The following is a 19933-nucleotide window of genomic DNA, read 5'->3' as shown; positions in this document are numbered from 1 at the left end:
AGATGTAATAGTTGAAAAATATGACTGTGGCTATTCGGTCCAGGTGCAGTTGCCACAATCAATTTACAATATCATGGTCATATCCGCTAACAGTCGATTGTGTCTAAACTTTCTACAGGGTTATATAGGTATAGCCTGATTGACACCATGCACTCTTAAAACAAATGTGTTGGAACACAAACACAACACAAACACGCAACACAAACTGCTGTTTAGAGGAAAGGAAAGTTTTTTTCACCTATTTTCTGACTTTTGTTTATTTTGACGTTTAATTTGACGTTTGTCATTTAACTTGCTTGACAAGATTTCAAGATGCTTCAGGAATCAGATGTTTCAATTACGTACCATTACAACTCTTGATATTTGAATTAGATTAATGTTACTCTTTGAAAGGTGTCTGATCTAAATTCAACTCAAGTTTTTGTTTTTAAGCCATCTGGATATTGTCAGGCATAAAGCAGCCACTGATTGTTGTCAGATGATGCTTTCATAAAGGGCAAATAACAGAGTGTGACTGTGAATAAATATTATTTTGCTGATCATTGAAGAGAATGGAACACAATTTCCAAATGAAATTAATGAGATAATGATACTCCATTTAGCTTCATGTATGGGTCCTACTTGTCAGAATATGAAAAAAATAAATGAATAGATTCAAAATCTGAATAATCACATCTATCCTTAATGTTAACTCCATGGAAAATACCAGTTCTGACTGGTGTTGCAATTGATCAATAAAAGTGTTTCCTTCAAACATACTTACATGTGACTGTTAATCAGTCATTTGGTGAGTCATTAGACCTGGCACCTTGTTCAAAACCATGTAAAATACAGGTAATAAAATCTAAAACAGCAGGACAACATGTGCCTTCTCACTTGCACTTCAGACAATAGTATTAATAATCGATACATCCAAGTGCGGCTGTAAGTGTCCTTATCTTTTTTTGGCCTTATTGGCCCAGTTAATTTTTAATCTACTGCCATGTGCCCTCTTTGATGGAGCAAGGAAATTTTTGACACCCTTTGCACAAGTCTAAGGGTAGATCCTATGGTTTAGCCAATGGCTTTGGCTCTCTGGGGGAATGTGAGATAGAGAGGGTATATAAAGAGATGCCCAAGGGTCACTGCTACCTGTTTGAAGACTTTGCATGAGGAATAAAGCTCGACCTGATTGCACCTGCACCATGTTGTTGATGAACTAAACAACATACTGCAGATTTTTTTTTTTACCTTGTTGCCTTGAATCTGGACATTTCAGAACAATACCTGTTTGAGGCTTCTATTACCTTTTTTGGTGTATTTTTATACACTGACTGACTGACTCAATTAACACGAAACAAGGTAGACCATTTGAACATTCCAAATGGAGAATCCGGCTTTCGATCCTCCACAATATGAAGAAACTGAGCACAGAGATGTCAGGCCATCAGTAATCAGTGCCTTTGGCCATGACACACTAGACCGAGTGCCCAACATTGACTTCTATCGCAACGCTGGCAGTGTCAGTGGCCACCGAGCGGTTCGGCCCTCTCTGCAAGAGCTCCATGACATCTTCCAGAAGGTAGGCTTCCCTTGCACTCTGAGAGAAAGTGGAATAGAACATTATGTCCAATATTCCAATATATGGTTTAATGTTCTGCATTATGTCCAATATTCCAATATGTGGCTTAATGTTCTGCATTTCTCATTAGTGGGTCACTTTGATACTAAAAGTATGATTCTATGTAATGACTGTATGATATCTGTACTGTCCCTGTGTATATCTCGGTGTGACTGTATTTAGAGATAAGCAGGAATATTTTGACTTTGCAGTGTTTCACTGTTCTGCATGGCTGCGTCAGTAGCTATCTGCTCCGGATTGCCAGGCTGCCACTAATCAGGGTCTGATTCAGTGTAGTCCACGTGAGATGGGATGACCAACGCCATCTCCCGTCAACCTGGAAGGATACTTAAACCCTAACTATTTCCTTGTCTAGTTAGAGCAGCTGATGGATCTTTAGGTGAAGTCATGCTGTCTCTCCCTTGATGTGCATCATTGTAAATAAACTCTGTTCCTGATTTTTTATACTATTGGTCTATTAAATCTATGGTATCAAAATTACCATCAACTCCCACTCGGATGCACCACCACAAAAGGCAGTTATAGAGATTGATGGCAAATAATTCTGTTGTTTGAGCTGTGTGTCTGTGTGAGGGTAGCAGTGACAAAAGCTAAATATGAAGCTGATATATGGCCAATTGTTATGTGAAAGGTGTAAGGGAATTTATAATCATTCATGAACAATCATTCCCCCAAGGATAACCACTCATTCATTAACTCATGATAAAACAAGGGCCAATGATGTGTTCTAAATCACTAGGCACAATGTTCACTGGAGGTGCTTGTGATTTTTTGCATTAACTTGGATAGTCTCCTAAAAAAACTTGTTGTGTTTTCCCTAACTCCCTGTGGTCCCCACTGCAGATATATAACTGTGAAGGACAAAATTACACTACGCAGACAAAATATTACTCTTCATTAGAGCTGGACTGCACAACATCCAATAACTTCTAAATTCATTCTGTCGGGCAGAAAACAATATATTTTTGTACACTAGTTTGTCTTACTAAAACACATTGACATCTGATGCCAATAGCTCAAAACAGCTTCAAATAGGCTACAACTGCTACACACAATGTTTTATATTATACTTCTTACTGTTCCTCTATTCTGTTCCACGATTATATTTAACAGTTCAACAACTATAGTTGCACATTATTGCAATGCATTGAAACTGTATTGTACATTAACAGTGTGAAATTATTTTATTCCTATCTGTTAAGAATGGAGGGCTTGCGATCCCTGACACAGTGGATGATACCGAAGGGAGTATCGGTACACTTACTGATGATTCTCAGATGGCTACACCCCCAGGGAAAGATGGCACTGTTAAGTTTGGCTGGATAAAAGGGGTCTTGGTGAGTTGAATGGAGTGAATTGAGATGGAACAATTTGTTTCTGAGTAAAATAGCTTGAAAGCGAAATTTCAAGTAAGCCCGAACAGTCAAACTCAAAATAATGATTAAGCCTATCTTAATTATTTAGTCTAATCAAAAGATATCAGTTAACATAACTCAATTGTTTAGAGTGTAAGTCTTTCTGAGAAATGTACTGTACTGAAATACTGATGAAATGTTAGACATAGTTATTTATAGTGAACTTTGATGGTCAAGGTAACCATTGTGGAGAAGTCTATTAAAAACAAGACCTGACCCTTTGATTTTTTTATTCTCTCAATTTGAAACTAATTACATTGTCAAGTTACATTGATTAGCACACCTGTCGACATCACACTCTTCTGGCTTTGTTGCTCTGTCACATCTGATGGTCAATTTACTGCTTTCCGGCAATGTCCACTGTTCAGTTGTGGAAAATGCAAGGTGTGTTTACAAAATGCTCATCAGTTGCACAAGTTGGATATACTGTATGAAGTAAACGAGATTCAAAAATACTTCTGTGCTGTTATTTCTCCAGGTGAGATGCATGTTAAACATCTGGGGAGTCATGCTGTTCATCCGCCTGTCGTGGGTGTTTGGACAAGCTGGTGCTGGTGAGTCCCTTCCGTCTGTGCTGTTCATATTTCTTCTCTCCCATCTTAAATGACCCTTCACAACATCACTTCAACCTACCCACCCCTCAGCCCCCGTAAAATAATACTCATCAGTTCCTGGTGAGCTTGCCCTCTCAGCTGAAAGACACATCCAAGTGTATGAGTAAGGGATCAGATTTTTTTTTTCTGGTACCCCATGCGGTGACAATAGTGACTTAATTACATCTGAAAGCACAGTCTGGATCTCTCCTGATTGGTTTGAGGGGAGTGAGAGCGTAGCTAATGGGGAGAGTCCCAGTCAGGGCCAGGGGTTGGGGGACAGAGGGGCACATCTGATTCTGAGGAGAGGGGGTGTGTACAGAGCGAGATGAGTTACCAGAAGAACAGGGGATCAGAGTGGGGATATGCGACGGGACGAACAGTGGGGGCCACATCTCAGCTGATTGTTTGCTTTCCCAGTCGTCCTTCAGCTCGAGGTCAAATAACAGGAGGTGTGTGCTGCTCTTGTAATTCCAATTTAAATGGCAGGGGGCCACTTGGTGAGGGCGAGTGTCCGACGGACCATTAGGATTCTCATTAGTCCCTGACACAAGCTGGTCTTCTGGGCACCAAAGTCCTTCTGCACTATACTTATGCACACTGTCCTATGCAGACTACATTCCTGGTGGACAGACTGGTTCAAATGTTCTTTATGGAGCATGACTAATGACAGTCATGGCCTGAAGGCTCTACATAGAAAACTTGCAAGTTACTTTGAACTGAGTTAGAATCCAAGCCCCACAGCACAGTTAGTGCTTGAAATTGGGTACTTGAGAGTCACCGTAGCGTTACTTTACTTTTTAAGGTGTTAGGGGTGAGTTTAGATGGTGGTGAAATGATTTCATTATGAGTCCATTGTGATTTGCTGCTGGCACTCACTCTAAACACATTTGAAACAGCAGGGTTGGTTAACACGGCGCTGTTCATTCATTCATGGTTGTTCATTCATGCTTTGGTTCTGTTTTAGGTTTGGGTGTGGTGATCATCCTCTTGAGTATGGTGGTGACCATTGTCACTTGTCTGTCCATGTCTGCCATCTGCACCAATGGAGTGGTCAGAGGAGGTAAATGGATTTAAGCACATATCACAGCTTACATAAGAATCTTAACATGAATATTGTCCTATTGGGATTTCTGGTTAGGTTAGAAATGTAATTTAACATTTAAAAAAAAAATAGTCTGATGTGCAAGATGGTCAACAGACAGCATAATATGTTTTCCTGCCCTTCTGGAGGTATTTTAATCAATTCTACAATGAACCAATTTTCCAGGAGGAGCATACTACCTGATCTCTCGCAGTTTAGGACCAGAGTTCGGAGGTTCCATAGGTCTCATCTTTGCCTTTGCCAATGCTGTGGCTGTTGCTATGTATGTGGTGGGATTTGCAGAGACTCTTGTGGACCTTCTCAAGGTGGGTGATATTGTAAGGAATAATGGCCCATGTGCACTAGCTTACTTGAAGTTGGCAAACCAGTTTCCTGTTCGTTGACATCGCTAAAGCACTCATCGTCAGGTGTTTGTTGACAGCCATATTTGCAGACTTAAGCTACATAGTAAGCTAGTGCACAGATCCCATAGCATGACCATCACCTACTCTGTCTGTACTAACGGCTACCTACATGGGTTGTCCACAGGACAATAATGCTCTTATGACGGATGAACTGAATGACATCAGGATTGTTGGCTGCATCACTGTAGTTTTGCTTTTGGGGATTTGCGTCATAGGGATGGAGTGGGAGGCCAAGGTAAGTGAGGACCAAAACTTGACCAAATAGACAAGTGATGTTTTACAGTTTCCAATATGGTTTCCAATATTAAAACTTGTTTTAAATGTTTTTGCTTTCTTTCTGTTTAGGCTCAGATTGTTCTTCTGATCATCTTGCTCGTGGCCATTGCCAATGTTTTTGTGGGAACATTCATTCCTGCCACTGAGAGCAAAAAAAGACAAGGGTTTTTCAATTACCATTGTAAGGGTGACATACTAACACACCGATATTGTGATGAAATAAAATGTTTTAAATCCAAATAATTTTTCGATACCATACCACAGTGTGCAACAGATGTCACAGAAGAAGGATGTTATTCTGCTGCTAATTGGGACTCTTACTTCTCTTGCCCACAGTGCCTATTCTCTCAGAAAACTTCATGCCTAATTTTCAAGATGGAGAGTCCTTCTTTTCTGTCTTTGCCATCTTTTTCCCAGCAGCCACAGGTATCTTGGCAGGAGCAAACATTTCTGGGGATTTAAAGGTATGGAAAACTATTTCCTAACTCAGAATACCTGTTGACTGAACAAGCTTAATGAGTTTGAAACTGAAAACACAATTAGGCTCAGTTGACCGTCAGCTAGTTTGACCGATTTATTTGAGTTGTTTAAAAGACCATAAATAACATTAGGTTTTCCATTATTTTGTGATGTACAACTGAGTTGTTTAAAAGACCATAAATAACATTAGGTTTTCCATTTTTTTGTGATGTACAACTGAGTTGTTTAAACATAAAATTACATGTAGTCCGTTTATAGAGCCCTCCAAATAATGCTTATAATCCTCTCTTATTTTTCCAGAATCCTAATTCTGCTCTTCCCAAAGGAACACTGCTGGCCATTTTTATCACAGGTATAACATACCTGCTCGTGGCCCTTTGTGTGGGTAAGTGTTTCTCATTAATATATAAAATAAAATGGTACAGCATCCATCATTTTCTTCCTCATAATATATGCAATGCAGCATTTCAAGAGCTACCTGAAGACAAATTACTCACAGCAACTTTCTTTAGTCAGGGAGAGCGAGGCAACTCTATTAAAATTGACATCTTTTTAATGGATTACTATTTTACACACAACTTTACCTTACCTCAGAATTTCTCTGTAGCCTCACTGTCCCTCTCATAATAATCAATAAACACTGGGGCCCATAAAATCCCAATCAGAAACCTGGCCTCATGCCATCTTTGGGCCAGTAATTATTGGTATACACAACTTCAAAAAATCAATGATACTCTAACAGTGCCAAGTACCAACCAGGATGTTTTATGAAGGCATACAAATCATTAGGGGATTGTAAAATAGGATATCATAGGAGACCATTTTGTTTTTATTCAGAAGCTGACCAAATTGTTTCATCCATACACCCAAGTTGCTATAATCTTATTCATAGTGATATTATGTTCTTTACGATTTAAATTCCCTTTACCATTTAACCTGCAATTAAACAGACATTGTAGAATCTTCAATTAATTAAATTTCCTTATCTCATTTATTCAGCGGCAACTACTGTTCGTGAAGCAACTGGCCTTAATAGTACCATTACTGAAGGAACACCCTGCAACTATTCCGTGGCATGTGATTTTGGATATGACTTTTCAATTTGTGAAACAGAATCGTGTCCTTTTGGGTTGATGAACAACTTCCAGGTATGGCTGGGTGACAATCAGCGGATGTAATGCATTTGTAATGCTTTTATTTGCCACTCACAAGCTACAATACTTTAACAAACCCTTACTCTTCCACATAGGTCATGACAATGGTGTCAGGATTTGGACCCCTCATCATTGCCGGGACTTTCTCAGCCACTCTCTCCTCAGCTCTGGCCTCTCTTGTCAGTGCACCCAAAGTCTTTCAGGTGCGTCAATGTCGGATATCTCTTAATATGCAAGACATCTAACCACATTTAATCAATAAGTAGATTCTGCAATATAACATTCTTTGGTTTGACTCTGAAGCATTCCCTGAATTCTAACTTGCACTGTATCTTTTGCAGGCATTGTGCAAAGACAAGATCTACAGAGGCCTGGAATTCTTTGCCAAAGGACATGGCAAAAACAATGAACCTCTTCGAGGCTACGTACTCACCTTCATCATTGCTGTGGCGTTCATTTTAATAGGTGCTAATATTTTATCACAATATTATCATGGCCACCAGCACTCTGAATGATTTTTGTATCTGTGATATCTTTGACATTTTTCATTGCAATGCAACACTGATGAAAATAATTGATGTGATCTGATGTTGACATGAGACTAACAGTGTTTATATTTTTCAGCTGATCTTAACGTAATTGCTCCCATTATATCCAACTTCTTCCTGGCCTCCTACGCCCTCATTAATTTCTCCTGCTTCCATGCCTCCTATGCCAAGTCACCAGGTCCGTTCTGTCTTCATCCTCAAGACTGAAAAATAAAATACAAATCAAATTTAAATGGGTGGTGTATCTGACTGTCAGTCTGTTCTATTCTCAACATAATGTATCTGCTTCAAAAACACAACTCTTTCTGACAGGATGGAGGCCTGCCTATAAATATTACAATATGTGGTTGTCCCTGTTCGGAGCTCTGCTGTGCTGTGTTGTGATGTTTGTCATTAACTGGTGGGCAGCGCTGCTGACATATTTCATAGAAATCGTCCTCTATATCTATGTGACTGTCAAGAAGCCAGGTAATAGAAAAATCTTCTATTCTCTCTCTATCTACCATTTATAAGCATCACCATCTATAAAGCACCCCCCATACTATCACCATTATAATCTATTCCTGATTAAATGGAGCTAAAGCATGTTTTCTCTTTCCCAGATGTCAACTGGGGCTCGTCGACTCAGGCTGTTACTTTTGTCAGTGCAGTGAATAATACTCTTGCATTGTCTGGTGTGGATGACCATGTAAAGAACTTCAGGTGAGCACTAACAGGATGTGTTATCCTCCCAAGATCGCTAATCACAAGTACATGCATTTATCTAATGCCACCCATTTCTACATCCTCAGGCCTCAGTGCCTAGTGTTTACTGGATCTCCAAAGAACAGGCCTGCCCTCTTAGATTTAGCCCATTCCTTCACAAAGACCTACGGACTCTGCATTACATGTGAAGTATTTAAGGTGAGATATCATTTTGGGTCTGCACAGCACTATTTATTCCTTTACCGATTGAATACAAATATACAAGAGAGGTAAACATGCTGCTACCTAATGGCGATGGCCTCACACTGGTTCTTCTCAATGATCACCAGGGGCCACGTGCTGAGATGCAACAGGAAATAGCTGAGTGTGTGGACAGTAACATTGCGTGGATCAAGTCTAAGAAACGGAAGGCATTCTATGCTCCAGTGGCAGGCAACAACTTCCGAGAGGGAGCTAAAACTTTACTGGAGGTGAGTGCCATGATACGAAAGCTGCAAAGTTAATGACAAATCCAAATCATGCATCCTTATGGCCCTATTATCAACGATGTGATAAGGATGCTCTATAAGGGATTTTCAAACAGATGCAGTGTTGTCTTTAGTCCCTCAGTAACTAAAAGCTGACCATAAATATTGTCCTTGTGTTCCTCCTCAGGCTGCTGGGCTTGGCCGTTTAAAACCTAACACTGTGGTTCTGGGATTCAAGAAAGACTGGAGAATGGCTAACAACGAGGATGTAAATAACTATGTTGGCGTAGTCCAGTGAGTCCCTACCAGTCTATTCACCTACCTTTAGTAAAGCGCATTGAGAATGACTGAATGACCACTTTGCAGAAAGTCAATGTCAATGACGATTGTGTATTTTTCAGTGACTCTTTTGACTTCGAGTATGGAACTGTGGTGTTGAGGGTCACCGAGGGACTTGACATTTCCATCCTCTTAAAGCCTAATGGTAAGCCCAAGCCAGAGTAGTAGTTATATTCATATTTTGGGGTGGAAATCATAGCGCTAATTGAAGCCACATATAGGACAGAAGATTGTGTACACATAAGGATTTGAGGGTTTAAGGAAATGTACTGGCCCATAATTATAAATTAACTCTTGATCATCAAAATTCAACTATGTGGCTCATAAAAACTTGTATCAGAGAGACACTAAACAATAAAACAAAGGTCAGTCATCATGATAAAAATTGCCACAGGGCTATCACCAAAAATAACCTTTTAACCTTAGATTCATTTGAACAGTTAAATAAAAAGATTTATTGCATGGTGGGATAAAAAAAAACTGTAAAATGAAATGTAAAATGATTATATAATGTAAAAATGCACTTAAATGTTAACCTAACACAGAAAGGAATAATATCAAATCTCTGTTTGTGCATCCACAGAGGAAGTGATTCAACAGGCACAGGAACAGCTGGCTGAGAATGAGCAGTTCCAATATAAAGGCAAAATATCCAAGAAATCCAAAAGAACATCACAACAAGTGCTTACAACACGAGGTACTATGAGAGATTTAATTTGTGTACCTTACCCATCACCTTTAAATTATCTCATTTGTGGGGTAATGATCTTACCTTGGTAATCTTTGACAGAGAACACATTTATTTACCAAAGCCCTTAAAAAAATGCCTTTTTTGTTCAGCATTTCTCAACACACACACACACACACACACAATCAGAATAGATCCCTCCTGTCACAATCAAATCTAACAAAATGTTTATATAAAAAAAGGTGAGTAACAATGTAATCCAATAATGTAGTCACTTTCATTTTCTGGTGGCTAGTAAGCCTTTCTAGGTGTCAGTGTCTCTCCTACATGACCACAGACCATGAAACACAGAAGAATATTTGATTTTTGCAATTCTTGACATGCCAAGCAAAATATTTTCCATCATATCATTATTGTGTGGTGCTATGGTTTCCTGCAATCAAATTTCAGTTTTAGTTGGTTATCTGTATTAATATTCCTCTAAAACTTCCTTCATTTGTCCAGTGTCTGTGAATGTTCCACAGTCTAATGAAGAGGCAAGGACAAACCAGGCACTGATGCATGCAAGCAACCAGTTCAAAAAGAAAGTTGGCAAAGGCACCATTGATGTGTGGTGGATGTTTGATGATGGAGGTAACTACAAATATTGTGCTATTTAAAAATTATTAGAACTCAGATCATTTAATTGATACAATGACACTAAACTAAACATTCAAATAACACATTTTCAGTCGCAACTTGACAGCTTTGATAAATTTGAGTCTTATCTCTCGGTGAGCATTGGTCCTTTTCATTTACAAGACTTGATGAAATCTGTGACAGATGCAGACATGGGCTGTCTTTCCTCACAGACAGGACCTACTGTCAACGCGTTGACACTTTTTGTGCGTGTGTGCAGGGGGGTTGTGGTCCTTTGTGTGTTCGCTATGTAATAAATGTTTTCACTGTGACAGGTCTGACCCTGCTGCTCCCTTACATCCTCACTACCCGAAAGAAATTCAAGGACTGCAATTTGAGAATCTTCATTGCTGGTCTGCCTGGCCGAATCCAGCAAGACAAAGACGAGTAAGTGGTCACCAAACACAGACCATCTGGACACATCCCCAGTGAAATGATACATCTGACCAGACAGGAAATTGATCTTAGAAGAGGAGTAACTCCAGCATCAAAATTGAGAGATAACAATTTGATATTGCCATGAAATGAAAATGAAAATATTCATAAATAATCTGTCACCTTTTGTTCTCTAGGATGGTGTTACTCCTCAAGAAATTCAGGATCAAATGTGATGACATCCATGTCATTCCTGATATGAATGCCAGACCAACCTCTGCCAGGTAAATTCATTGTGGATCTTTGGGTCATATCAGATATTAAATGTTATTGTTCAGAAAAAACAGAATTTCCAGGTAATAGAGAATACAGAATGTGTGATTAATGCATATTTATGTTCCTACTGCCACTTTAGTTTGAAGACATTCGATGACATGATTGCACCATTCCGTCTGAATGAGGGATCCAAGGACACTACCCAAGCAGAAGCTCTGAAGAAGAAGAGCCCCTGGAAGATCACAGATACTGAACTGGAGACATTTGAGGAGAAGGTAAACACAACAAGTAGCCTATTCAAGAATTGCTCCAAATGTAGATAAACATGAGGTCAACGCATGATTATGTCACTCTTACACAACAGGAAAACAAGTAATGTGTAATTTGTGAGAAAATGACAAAGTGTTCTGTGCTTCATTTCTTCACAGACAAATCTTCAAATCCGCCTGAACGAACTCCTTCAAGAGAAATCCAGCACAGCCAAACTCATCATTGTGTAAGTGTGCTGACATTTCTTTTTAAAACAGAATGTCGTATTCTAATAAACTGCGGTTTAAAGAAAGACCATCTAAAACTCTGATTTCACTGATAGCCACTGACTAAAGATAACAATCTCTTGCAGGAGCTTGCCCATTGCTCGTAAGGGATCTATCTCTGACCACCTGTACATGGCCTGGCTGGACACCCTGTCAAAGAACCTACCACCAACTCTGATGATCAGAGGGAACCACAAGAGTGTGTTGACCTTTTACTCTTAAACTGACAAAAAAATGCCATTCCGTTGTACAAAACAAAAAAGGTGCACACATAATGCTATGGAATGGATTGGAGTTACATAATCAGCAGCTATGCTGCCCTCTTCTGGAATTGTTAGTATATATCCTGTCTCCCATTGTAAAAGTGTGCATGGTAGTTAGGTGACAAATAATGATAAAGACATTAATACAATTAATGGATTTTAAAATAACCATGTAAGATAAAGGTCTGGTTAAAGCCTACTGTGAGGGTAGATGAAATGTAGATAATGAGATTGTAAAAAGGAAGGCTAATTCTTATTTTTCATACAGGGATGAGCATATCTCCAGAAATATATTTAAAGTAATTAATTGAAAACAGCTGTACATTTTGGAAAAAAGATCTGCTACCTTTATCCTTCTATTAGCAAAATAATTGATATAGCTTAACTGGCTTATTTCCTTGTTTTTGTTTTATGCCTGTGATGTTTGGATGCTTTCTTGTATAGGCCTAGTGTATTTAAAGCAACACCAAAGAACTTTCCCTCTGTCGCACGCATGCTATTTGTTTATCCATAACGATGTCCATAGACTAGGTAGAATATGTTGTACGATTTATGAAAGTACGATGTATTGCGACATCAGATGCAAGTCAAATTTGTAGTTTCTTATGTCTCACTCCATCGAACTACAGATCCGCTACCCGATCTGGCAAACTTACAAAATGCGGTTATAGCCGATAGAGGGCTGTGAAGCGAATGCAGAAGTGCCGTTCACCCTTTTACAAGTTGATGAACCACTGAAACGATTTTGGAAACATTATTTTAAGGTACAAAAAACTCTTTGGTGTTGCTTTAACATTGTATTGCTTTCGTTGTAATTTCTGGGAATAAATAAAAGATAAAATAAAGTGGCTGTTTTTTCTTTTCTACAGTAGCTTTGGCTACATGGTCATTAAATATTCAAAGTAAACAAGAAATAATAATCTGTTCTGAATCGGTCTAGCCTATTGCAGCCAGTGCCATTAATAGTCTAGGTCATGGGTAAGAAAGTATGCACTTTATTTAGCGGAGAATATCTCAACTGTTATAGACTAATATGACCCCATTCATTCTATATTGATTTACTTTGAGATACAGATTCACAAGCCCTGGTAGTGGGCCTCAGTTGTGTTTCCAAGACAAAATAAATGACCAAGAGGGCAGAATGTGGTCATTTCCAGAGATGTACAAAACCGCCTAAAAAAACTATCATTCTACCCTTTGCCACTCTCAGTTCATCACACAGTCAATCTATTGGTACCAAAATAATACACAAGGCCTCTGCTTTCAAAAGAGGTCAAGCACTCAAATCAAAGTATGGAAACCGGACCATTGTTAGTAGGCGGTGTGCAATTTCAAGAAAACTCAAAATAGGGAAGTGTAAAGATTTAACAATATATTGCCTCATTTTTTGTCTCATATTTTTTTTATTTTTTAGGCAAAGTGTAATACAAAAAGTAATTATCTTAATATGAAGATTAAACTGGTAGAAATGTATGGATATCCATAAGGGGGGTCCCATTCACCTGAAGTGTGATAATAGTGTCACCTATTGTGGTCATTTTCAGGACTTTCGTCCCGGGTAGAGATTTTGGCACACATCCCACGTTGTTCAATGGGGTCATTTTTACTCTATAACAGTTGAGATATTCTCCGCTAAATGAAGTGCATATAAATCTTACCCAGGACCTCTACTATAAGGCCTAAATCTAAGTAAAGCGTGATTACATAAACAGCCTACCATGCATGCAGTGACATTTGTGTAACCGACCTACAGCAGCTGTGAGCTCGAGCTAGTGCTAGGGGTTTGATTGGCATCTTTACATGGGAATGGACTAGTAACCAGACAGTAAAGCTAGAAACTGAGCACATGCAAGGTAAGAGTCTGTGTTTCCACAGCACAATTCGAGACATCTTTTTTTACATTTGTGGGGTTGTGTTAACCTATGTAGGCTAGGCCTATATGAGCTAGGTTTCAGCTCCACAGTCGGTAGCCGACATTTATTAACAACAGTAGCCTACTCGACCAGGGAAAAGGCATTATCAAGCAATGTGGCTGTTTATGCAAGGGAAATCGATATTCAATCTGAAATTGTTCTGTAGCCTAGTTTGGCGTAATGCACGTCGGAATCAACGTCAGACGTGAGGCGGGCGGACATGTTAGCTTGGACAAGGGTATTTTGAACGACAGAAAAGCTTTGAACTGCTGATTTGTTTTAGACGTCAGTGACACGTAAACGAGTCGAGAAATCTATGCTACATCTAAAGTAGGCTAAATTATCTGCTGTTGTCAATAGCTAGGCTACGTTATCCATTCTATTAGGTTAAATTACCATTAGGTCTAGGCTAACGTTAGGATACATGCCGTAATACCGAGACTAACGTTATCGAGGAAATTAACAGCAACGAACCTTTTATATCAGAGACGAAATGGCCCGAATAGTGCAAAGCACTAACGTTATTCGTCATTACTTTGGTCCTTTTATAAAAGGACGGAGACTTCACTTTGCTAACTCTTCCAGAAACGTTGGATCTGCTTGCAAAGGTTATGTCTGTTATATTATGTAGACCATATGAACATGTTAAGCATTAGAATTAATGAAATGATTTGTATATTACTTTTAACCAGACGGTCGTTGTGTATTCTGTAAGCAAGTTTTTGATGTTGTAGCAGTGGTCTGTCTCAGTGCTACTACCAGCGTCCTAGGCTATTTAGAATTTCTCTGGTGGTGCTACAAAGTTGTACGGAATGTTTTGATTGTAGCACACTCTCGCGAGAGTATGGTAGTTAAGTGGCATACGAGAGATACGTTTATTAAGAATAAAACAAATTATTTATTTTAATTTGTATTTATTTTAATTTAGGAGGAATGGCAAAAATAGTAAAAATAAATAACCGTTTCTTCATTTGAAATTAAATTTAAAGTTTGTTTAAGGCGGATATTCCTGTTTGGATTTGGCGGGGATTTTTGGCGGGTAATTTGTATCTGCATTGTGAGCTGAAAGCTGCAGAGCGAGACGGTCGCAAACTAATGTGCAGTATTTTGGCAGTCACTGCTTTGTGATTATTTTCGTATTTCGTATTTGTTCTTATTGCTAAAACTGCAAATATGCCTTGTTCAGAGGTTACAGAAACAACTGTATCTCCCTCAAAGAAGAGCAAGATTGAGTTAGTCACAGACAAACCAGTCCTGAAGTTTGCGAAATTAACAGAAAATGCCACTGTTCCAACACGAGGATCAGCAAAAGCAGCTGGTTATGATTTGTACAGGTACGTAGCGTTCTTATTTTAACGGATTCAACACGTTTAAAGAGGGTTAGATAATGTTAGATTTAAATAAATGGTCCAGTATCAAGAATGCTGTTAACGTTATTGTGTGTTAATCCATGTAGTGCTTACGACTACACTGTTGGACCGATGGATAAAGCAATCGTGAAGACCGACATTCAAATTGCAATTCCTCATGGATGTTATGGGAGAGTGGGTGAGTGGATGCGAATACAGCTGATATTGGATTTTTCTATTGGAACTGTTGTCATGGACATGTTAACACCACCGAAGGGCCATTTGAACAAGTGGGAAGACACGCTAAAGTTAACTGATAGTACAACAAATTCACCAGTAACTCTCTACAGTTAACGTTATTTTACAGCCATGCGACAATTTATCCCCTCCTCCACCATCATATTGATGCTACTTCATATGAACGTTAGAACAGTCTAGCAGTCTAATGCTAGTAAATAATAATCAGATATATCAGAAACTGACAGTGGCTGCTTGATGGCTGGTTAATTTCGCTTTGATCATCATGCACGACGCTTCAGAATGCCGACTGTGTAATCAATCATGAATGGCTAGTTTCAGTGGATAAGCTAACTGGACAAATTAAAGAAAACGATAGATTCATAGTAGCATGTCGTTATATTTTAGAACCCTCAACATCTGATAACTGGTGCAACTGAGCTGGTAAGGTTGAGAACAACTCCACATAGAGTAGAATGAACAGGTTGTCAGAAGCAACTTACATTGGGTGAGGAGATGGTCACAAAAAGTGTTACATATTGCTTTGTATCGCTTATGCCTCTACCGAACTACCTGTAATTAAAGATTCTAGAGCGGAGCGTAGCGCTCTAGAATCTTTGTGTAATTCACCCTTCGCTAAGTCCCGCCCTCCTTACTTACTGTTGCTATGCCTGACAAGCTTTAGCACCCTGCACGTCTATTACATAGGGGAAACCGGGACTTTTCAATGAAATGTAATTTACAAAGACATCGTACCACACTGGAAGCTAATATTTTGTCACTAGCAACCTACATCTGTCCTTTCAAATACAGTTGGAATTTCATCTCTGAACAAAACCGTTCATGAGCTATTTAAGCAGAAGTCAAATGTGCGTTTTGTTTCATTCGACTCTCCTGGCCAGAATGAATGGAACAGGCATGGGGGACGAAAGAAACATACCATTTAAGCTATGTACTTCCCACAACTTCAATATTTGACAACATATCATGAATGGTACTTCAAATAGGTGTTATTTGTAATAGATTGCTGATGGGCTATACATCTTGGTGAACGTCTGTTAACAACTTCTTGCCGTTATCGTGAAGCGTGTATCTCGCGGTTATGGAAATATCATGCAATATGCCATTTTTATAGTTAGAACAATATGTGTTCCCAATTATATCATGTTTCTATAGTGTAACATGCTATTTTACTGTGTCTTTACGTGGGTTAGGGCACCACACATTCAAATAAGTGCCCTTCATGACCCACAGGCTTTCAGTCTCCACAGGTTAACATGGCAAAACTCGAAAAGCTTGTCAGACCTCCCGTGCCTAGTGACTGGTTGCTAAGCCACGATTGGCCTGTGGCGGTTTTCGGGTGTGGCTTAGCGAAGGGTGAATTGCGGATGATTTTTTTTTATTATTATTATTTTTTTATCCCTCCCCTTCTGTTTTTTTTTTTATTATTTTATTTCACAAATCACCCTGCTTACAGCAATAGTGGCATCATAATAACTAATGTTATATTTTGCGGTTTGTGAACCTTTGGACTCTAGCTTTTCTTTTATCTCCCCAGCCCCTCGTTCTGGACTGGCAGCTAAACATTTTATAGATGTGGGAGGTAAGTTGGCTATAATTTCTTGGATGGGACACCAACAACGATTGGCAGATAAGTAAATGGGAGTATGATGGCGAACAGGTCCAGGTTTGTCACTGGTATGTAAAACATCCTTTTGAAGGTTTGTTTAGGCTTCATGACGGTCTTTTCTCCTAATAGCTGGTGTTGTGGACGAAGACTACAGGGGAAACGTCGGAGTAGTGCTCTTCAACTTCAACAAGGAGACGTTTGAAGGTATGTGCCCCCAAGGGTCTATTCATGGTAGTTAACAAGTCCAAACATTTGATTGAGAGCAAAATTACATTAATTGGTGGAGTTTTGAGCAAGACTGTTTACTGTTCGATCTTACTGTTCGATCTTACAGCTCTGAGCAGATCTGGCTGAATCTTACAATACAGACATGCCTTACGTTCAGCCAGATCTACACAATGCTGGAAGAAGTTGAACATGTCCACTGATTTGACACTACTGGAACACGAAGCCAGGCAATTTACGTTCTGCAGATACAGGTCCTTGTTATAACCTTTCTGTACTCTTTCGAAGTTTACAATACTTCGGTTTGTCTGTAGGGACCCTCACCACACTACCACAAAAGTGTAATTATATTTTGATCAGTCAGTGGTTTAAAATAATGTTTGTTTTTTGACGTGTTAGCTGGTGCCCTTAGCTTTCACTATAAGCCCATTTAGTGTTGATGCAAAATAATGGTCTTGCTCAACTCCACCAGTTAACATAATTTTGCTCTCAATCAAATATTTGAACTTGTTAACTACCGTAATGACCCTAAGTTGTTTTTACTCCAGAGTTACGCTTTAAGCTATGTCGACCTTGCATGTTCACAAGTCTGCTTCTGATAATGACGCTGGCCTTTTTTTTTTTTTTTTAAAGTGAAAAAGGGTGACCGGATAGCTCAGTTGATCTGTGAGAGGATCTGCTATCCAGACCTACTTGAACTTGAGGTTAGTCTTTAATTTGTTGTCACAGATCACCTGAAAACTGATATAGATACAAACAGCATACAGATCTTTCCTCTTCTAAATTTTCCTTTCATTAAAAGAGTATCCTGTGTCGTGCTTTGTATCCTGCATCATCAAAATGTGTGTTTGTTTAATCTCAGACACTGGATGAGACTCAGCGCGGTGAAGGTGGATTCGGATCGACGGGAAAGAATTAACTGAATGTACTTGAATGAAATGTAATGTACTGTTTCTGTGTTCTGCAATAATAAAGGTCATGTTTTCTAAGTTTGCGCTTTTGTGTAGCCCCTCATCAATATAAGATAAATTATCTATAGCCAACCCACTGCTGCTCTTCAAGGTTGCTAACAGCTTTCTTATCCTTAGAATATAGGGTTTTTTTTTCTGTTTCATTTCATTTTCAGTTTAACGTATTGCATAGTGTGCCATGCAAATTCCATTTGGGAGAAATGGGTGAACGCCAGAAATACTAGCCAGTCTCCAGCATGCTGTAACTAGGACAGGAAGTTTTTGGTCTGTAGTTGACTTAGATTTTTTTTAATGATCATGTTCTCTCAAAAGAATTATACAGATTCTAAATTTGACAATTGGAGACCTGACCATGTTTGTTTCACCCCATCTTTTGAAAAATCACATCAACATTGAATGGGAATAAACAGTATTTGTTATTTTTAATACACAACCATGCAGTACCTCTGCCTACCACAGAGGGGAGCCAAAATCTAAGTTTTAAAATTGTTTAAAAGGGTTTCTAGGTTTTAGCCTTTTTCTTTGCAAATGTAGTCACATCTAATCACAATTGTATGTGCAACTCCCCAGGCTGATATATACTTAGTTTGTACAGGTATGTAGACAGTTTGGTGATTTGTCTATTATTATTTCTAACTATTTTAACACAATTTTAGTTTTGTTGGAAATTAGCACTCCCTCTGGGTGAGATGAGGCCCATAGGTGTGGCGAAAGTAGTTGAAGATTTAGCCACATTCATTTCACTTTTCAAATCCACATGAACACACATTTGACAAAGGAATGTGTTCTGGAAATTAAAATGATCCAGTAGATATCTACCTACTCATTTCTGACTGGATAAATCTAGCAGTCAGAACAGCTCATAATGTTTTGACAGTTTGAGATGGGACAGGGATAGTCTTCCTCTGCCCAACCCACATTCACCGCGTTCATTGTGGTCTGGAATGGTTCCATTGGAGTTTCGGAGTTGAGCTAATGTGTGTCAATTCACATTACATTGAAAGTGACAGGATCAATTAGTGGCTCACATCCTTCGCCTCTATAGTGAGGGCCTTTGCAACTTCCTGCAGTGCTTTATGACTTAGACTCAGGGTTAGAATGAACAGCCGAATGCAGCATTTTCCCTGAGCAAGTACTTCATATAAAAAAAGTAATTGGCTAAGGGTTTTTGTCATTAGCAAGTCCCCCACCCAATATTTCTCACAGATCAACTGAATGACAAAATATTAGCCCAACTCCTCGGTTGCTGAATTGTCATTACAAAACTTTCCTCTCTTTCAGTGATAGTTTGAACAGAAAGAAATATACAATCCCCTGAGGGTTAACCTTTAAAGGAGAATTCCGGTGTGATATTGACCTAAAGTGTATTGAAACATGATACCGAGTGTGAACGTATGTCTCATAGCCCATCTCGGCTTGTCCCCTGCACTCCAAAATCTGGCGCTAGTTAGCTGATGCTACCAACAGCTTTTTCAATAGTGGTGCTTGGGCATCGGGCTAGCCATGCAAATAAATCACTGTCAGATTCCACAAATAATTCAGTGGAAATGCACGGATTCCAGTTTCTTCCAGTAGCAGCAACTGGAATCCATGCATTTCCACGGAATTATTTTTGGAATCTGATCCCTTATCATACCTGTTCATTCTTACTGGTTGCTCAACTCATCGTGACTAAATTCAAGATG

The 19933-nt window shown here is 39.1% G+C and overlaps 2 protein-coding genes and 1 long non-coding RNA gene across 6 annotated transcripts; 2 read left to right on the top strand and 1 right to left on the bottom strand.

Annotated features, from left to right (window-relative positions):
• Window positions 1–1148: 1148 nt before the first annotated feature.
• On the top strand, window positions 1149–12499 carry slc12a1 (solute carrier family 12 member 1). The gene is made up of 26 exons (XM_048263388.1): window positions 1149–1561; window positions 2824–2958; window positions 3515–3590; window positions 4597–4692; window positions 4900–5039; window positions 5263–5373; window positions 5484–5595; window positions 5751–5878; window positions 6195–6279; window positions 6894–7042; window positions 7144–7251; window positions 7390–7513; window positions 7673–7774; window positions 7909–8064; window positions 8199–8298; window positions 8388–8499; window positions 8631–8771; window positions 8956–9062; window positions 9170–9252; window positions 9691–9804; window positions 10300–10428; window positions 10749–10860; window positions 11046–11132; window positions 11264–11399; window positions 11553–11620; window positions 11747–12499. Exons 1-26 carry the CDS (start codon window positions 1364–1366, stop codon window positions 11880–11882), a joined length of 3045 nt encoding a protein of 1014 aa, XP_048119345.1. The 5' UTR covers window positions 1149–1363; the 3' UTR covers window positions 11883–12499.
• Window positions 10825–15981, bottom strand: LOC125307423. Of its 2 annotated transcripts, none has more exons than XR_007195715.1 (4): window positions 15926–15981; window positions 11253–11356; window positions 11032–11149; window positions 10825–10915 (listed from the first exon to the last, which is right to left on the bottom strand). It is a non-coding gene; the product is annotated as an uncharacterized LOC125307423 (long non-coding RNA). The 2 variants fall into 2 exon arrangements; XR_007195714.1 differs by lacking the exon at window positions 15926–15981 and adding an exon at window positions 14519–14648.
• On the top strand, window positions 13617–18266 carry dut (deoxyuridine triphosphatase). Of its 3 annotated transcripts, none has more exons than XM_048263391.1 (7): window positions 13617–13776; window positions 15023–15170; window positions 15293–15384; window positions 16981–17025; window positions 17182–17256; window positions 17911–17981; window positions 18140–18266. In XM_048263391.1, the coding sequence occupies exons 1-7, from the start codon at window positions 13770–13772 to the stop codon at window positions 18194–18196; spliced, it is 495 nt and encodes a 164-aa protein (XP_048119348.1). In that variant the 5' UTR covers window positions 13617–13769; the 3' UTR covers window positions 18197–18266. The 3 variants fall into 3 exon arrangements, with proteins under 3 accessions (XP_048119348.1, XP_048119346.1, XP_048119347.1); XM_048263389.1 differs by lacking the exon at window positions 13617–13776 and adding an exon at window positions 13926–14444; XM_048263390.1 differs by lacking the exon at window positions 13617–13776 and having other exon boundaries at window positions 14648–15170.
• Window positions 18267–19933: the final 1667 nt, after the last annotated feature.

Source organism: Alosa alosa, chromosome 14 (genome assembly GCF_017589495.1).
Source record: "Alosa alosa isolate M-15738 ecotype Scorff River chromosome 14, AALO_Geno_1.1, whole genome shotgun sequence".
In the NCBI taxonomy this organism is placed as follows: Eukaryota; Metazoa; Chordata; class Actinopteri; order Clupeiformes; family Clupeidae; genus Alosa; species Alosa alosa.
The sequence above is the reverse complement of the archived record's forward strand: the minus strand, read 5'-3'. Positions and strand labels throughout refer to the sequence as shown.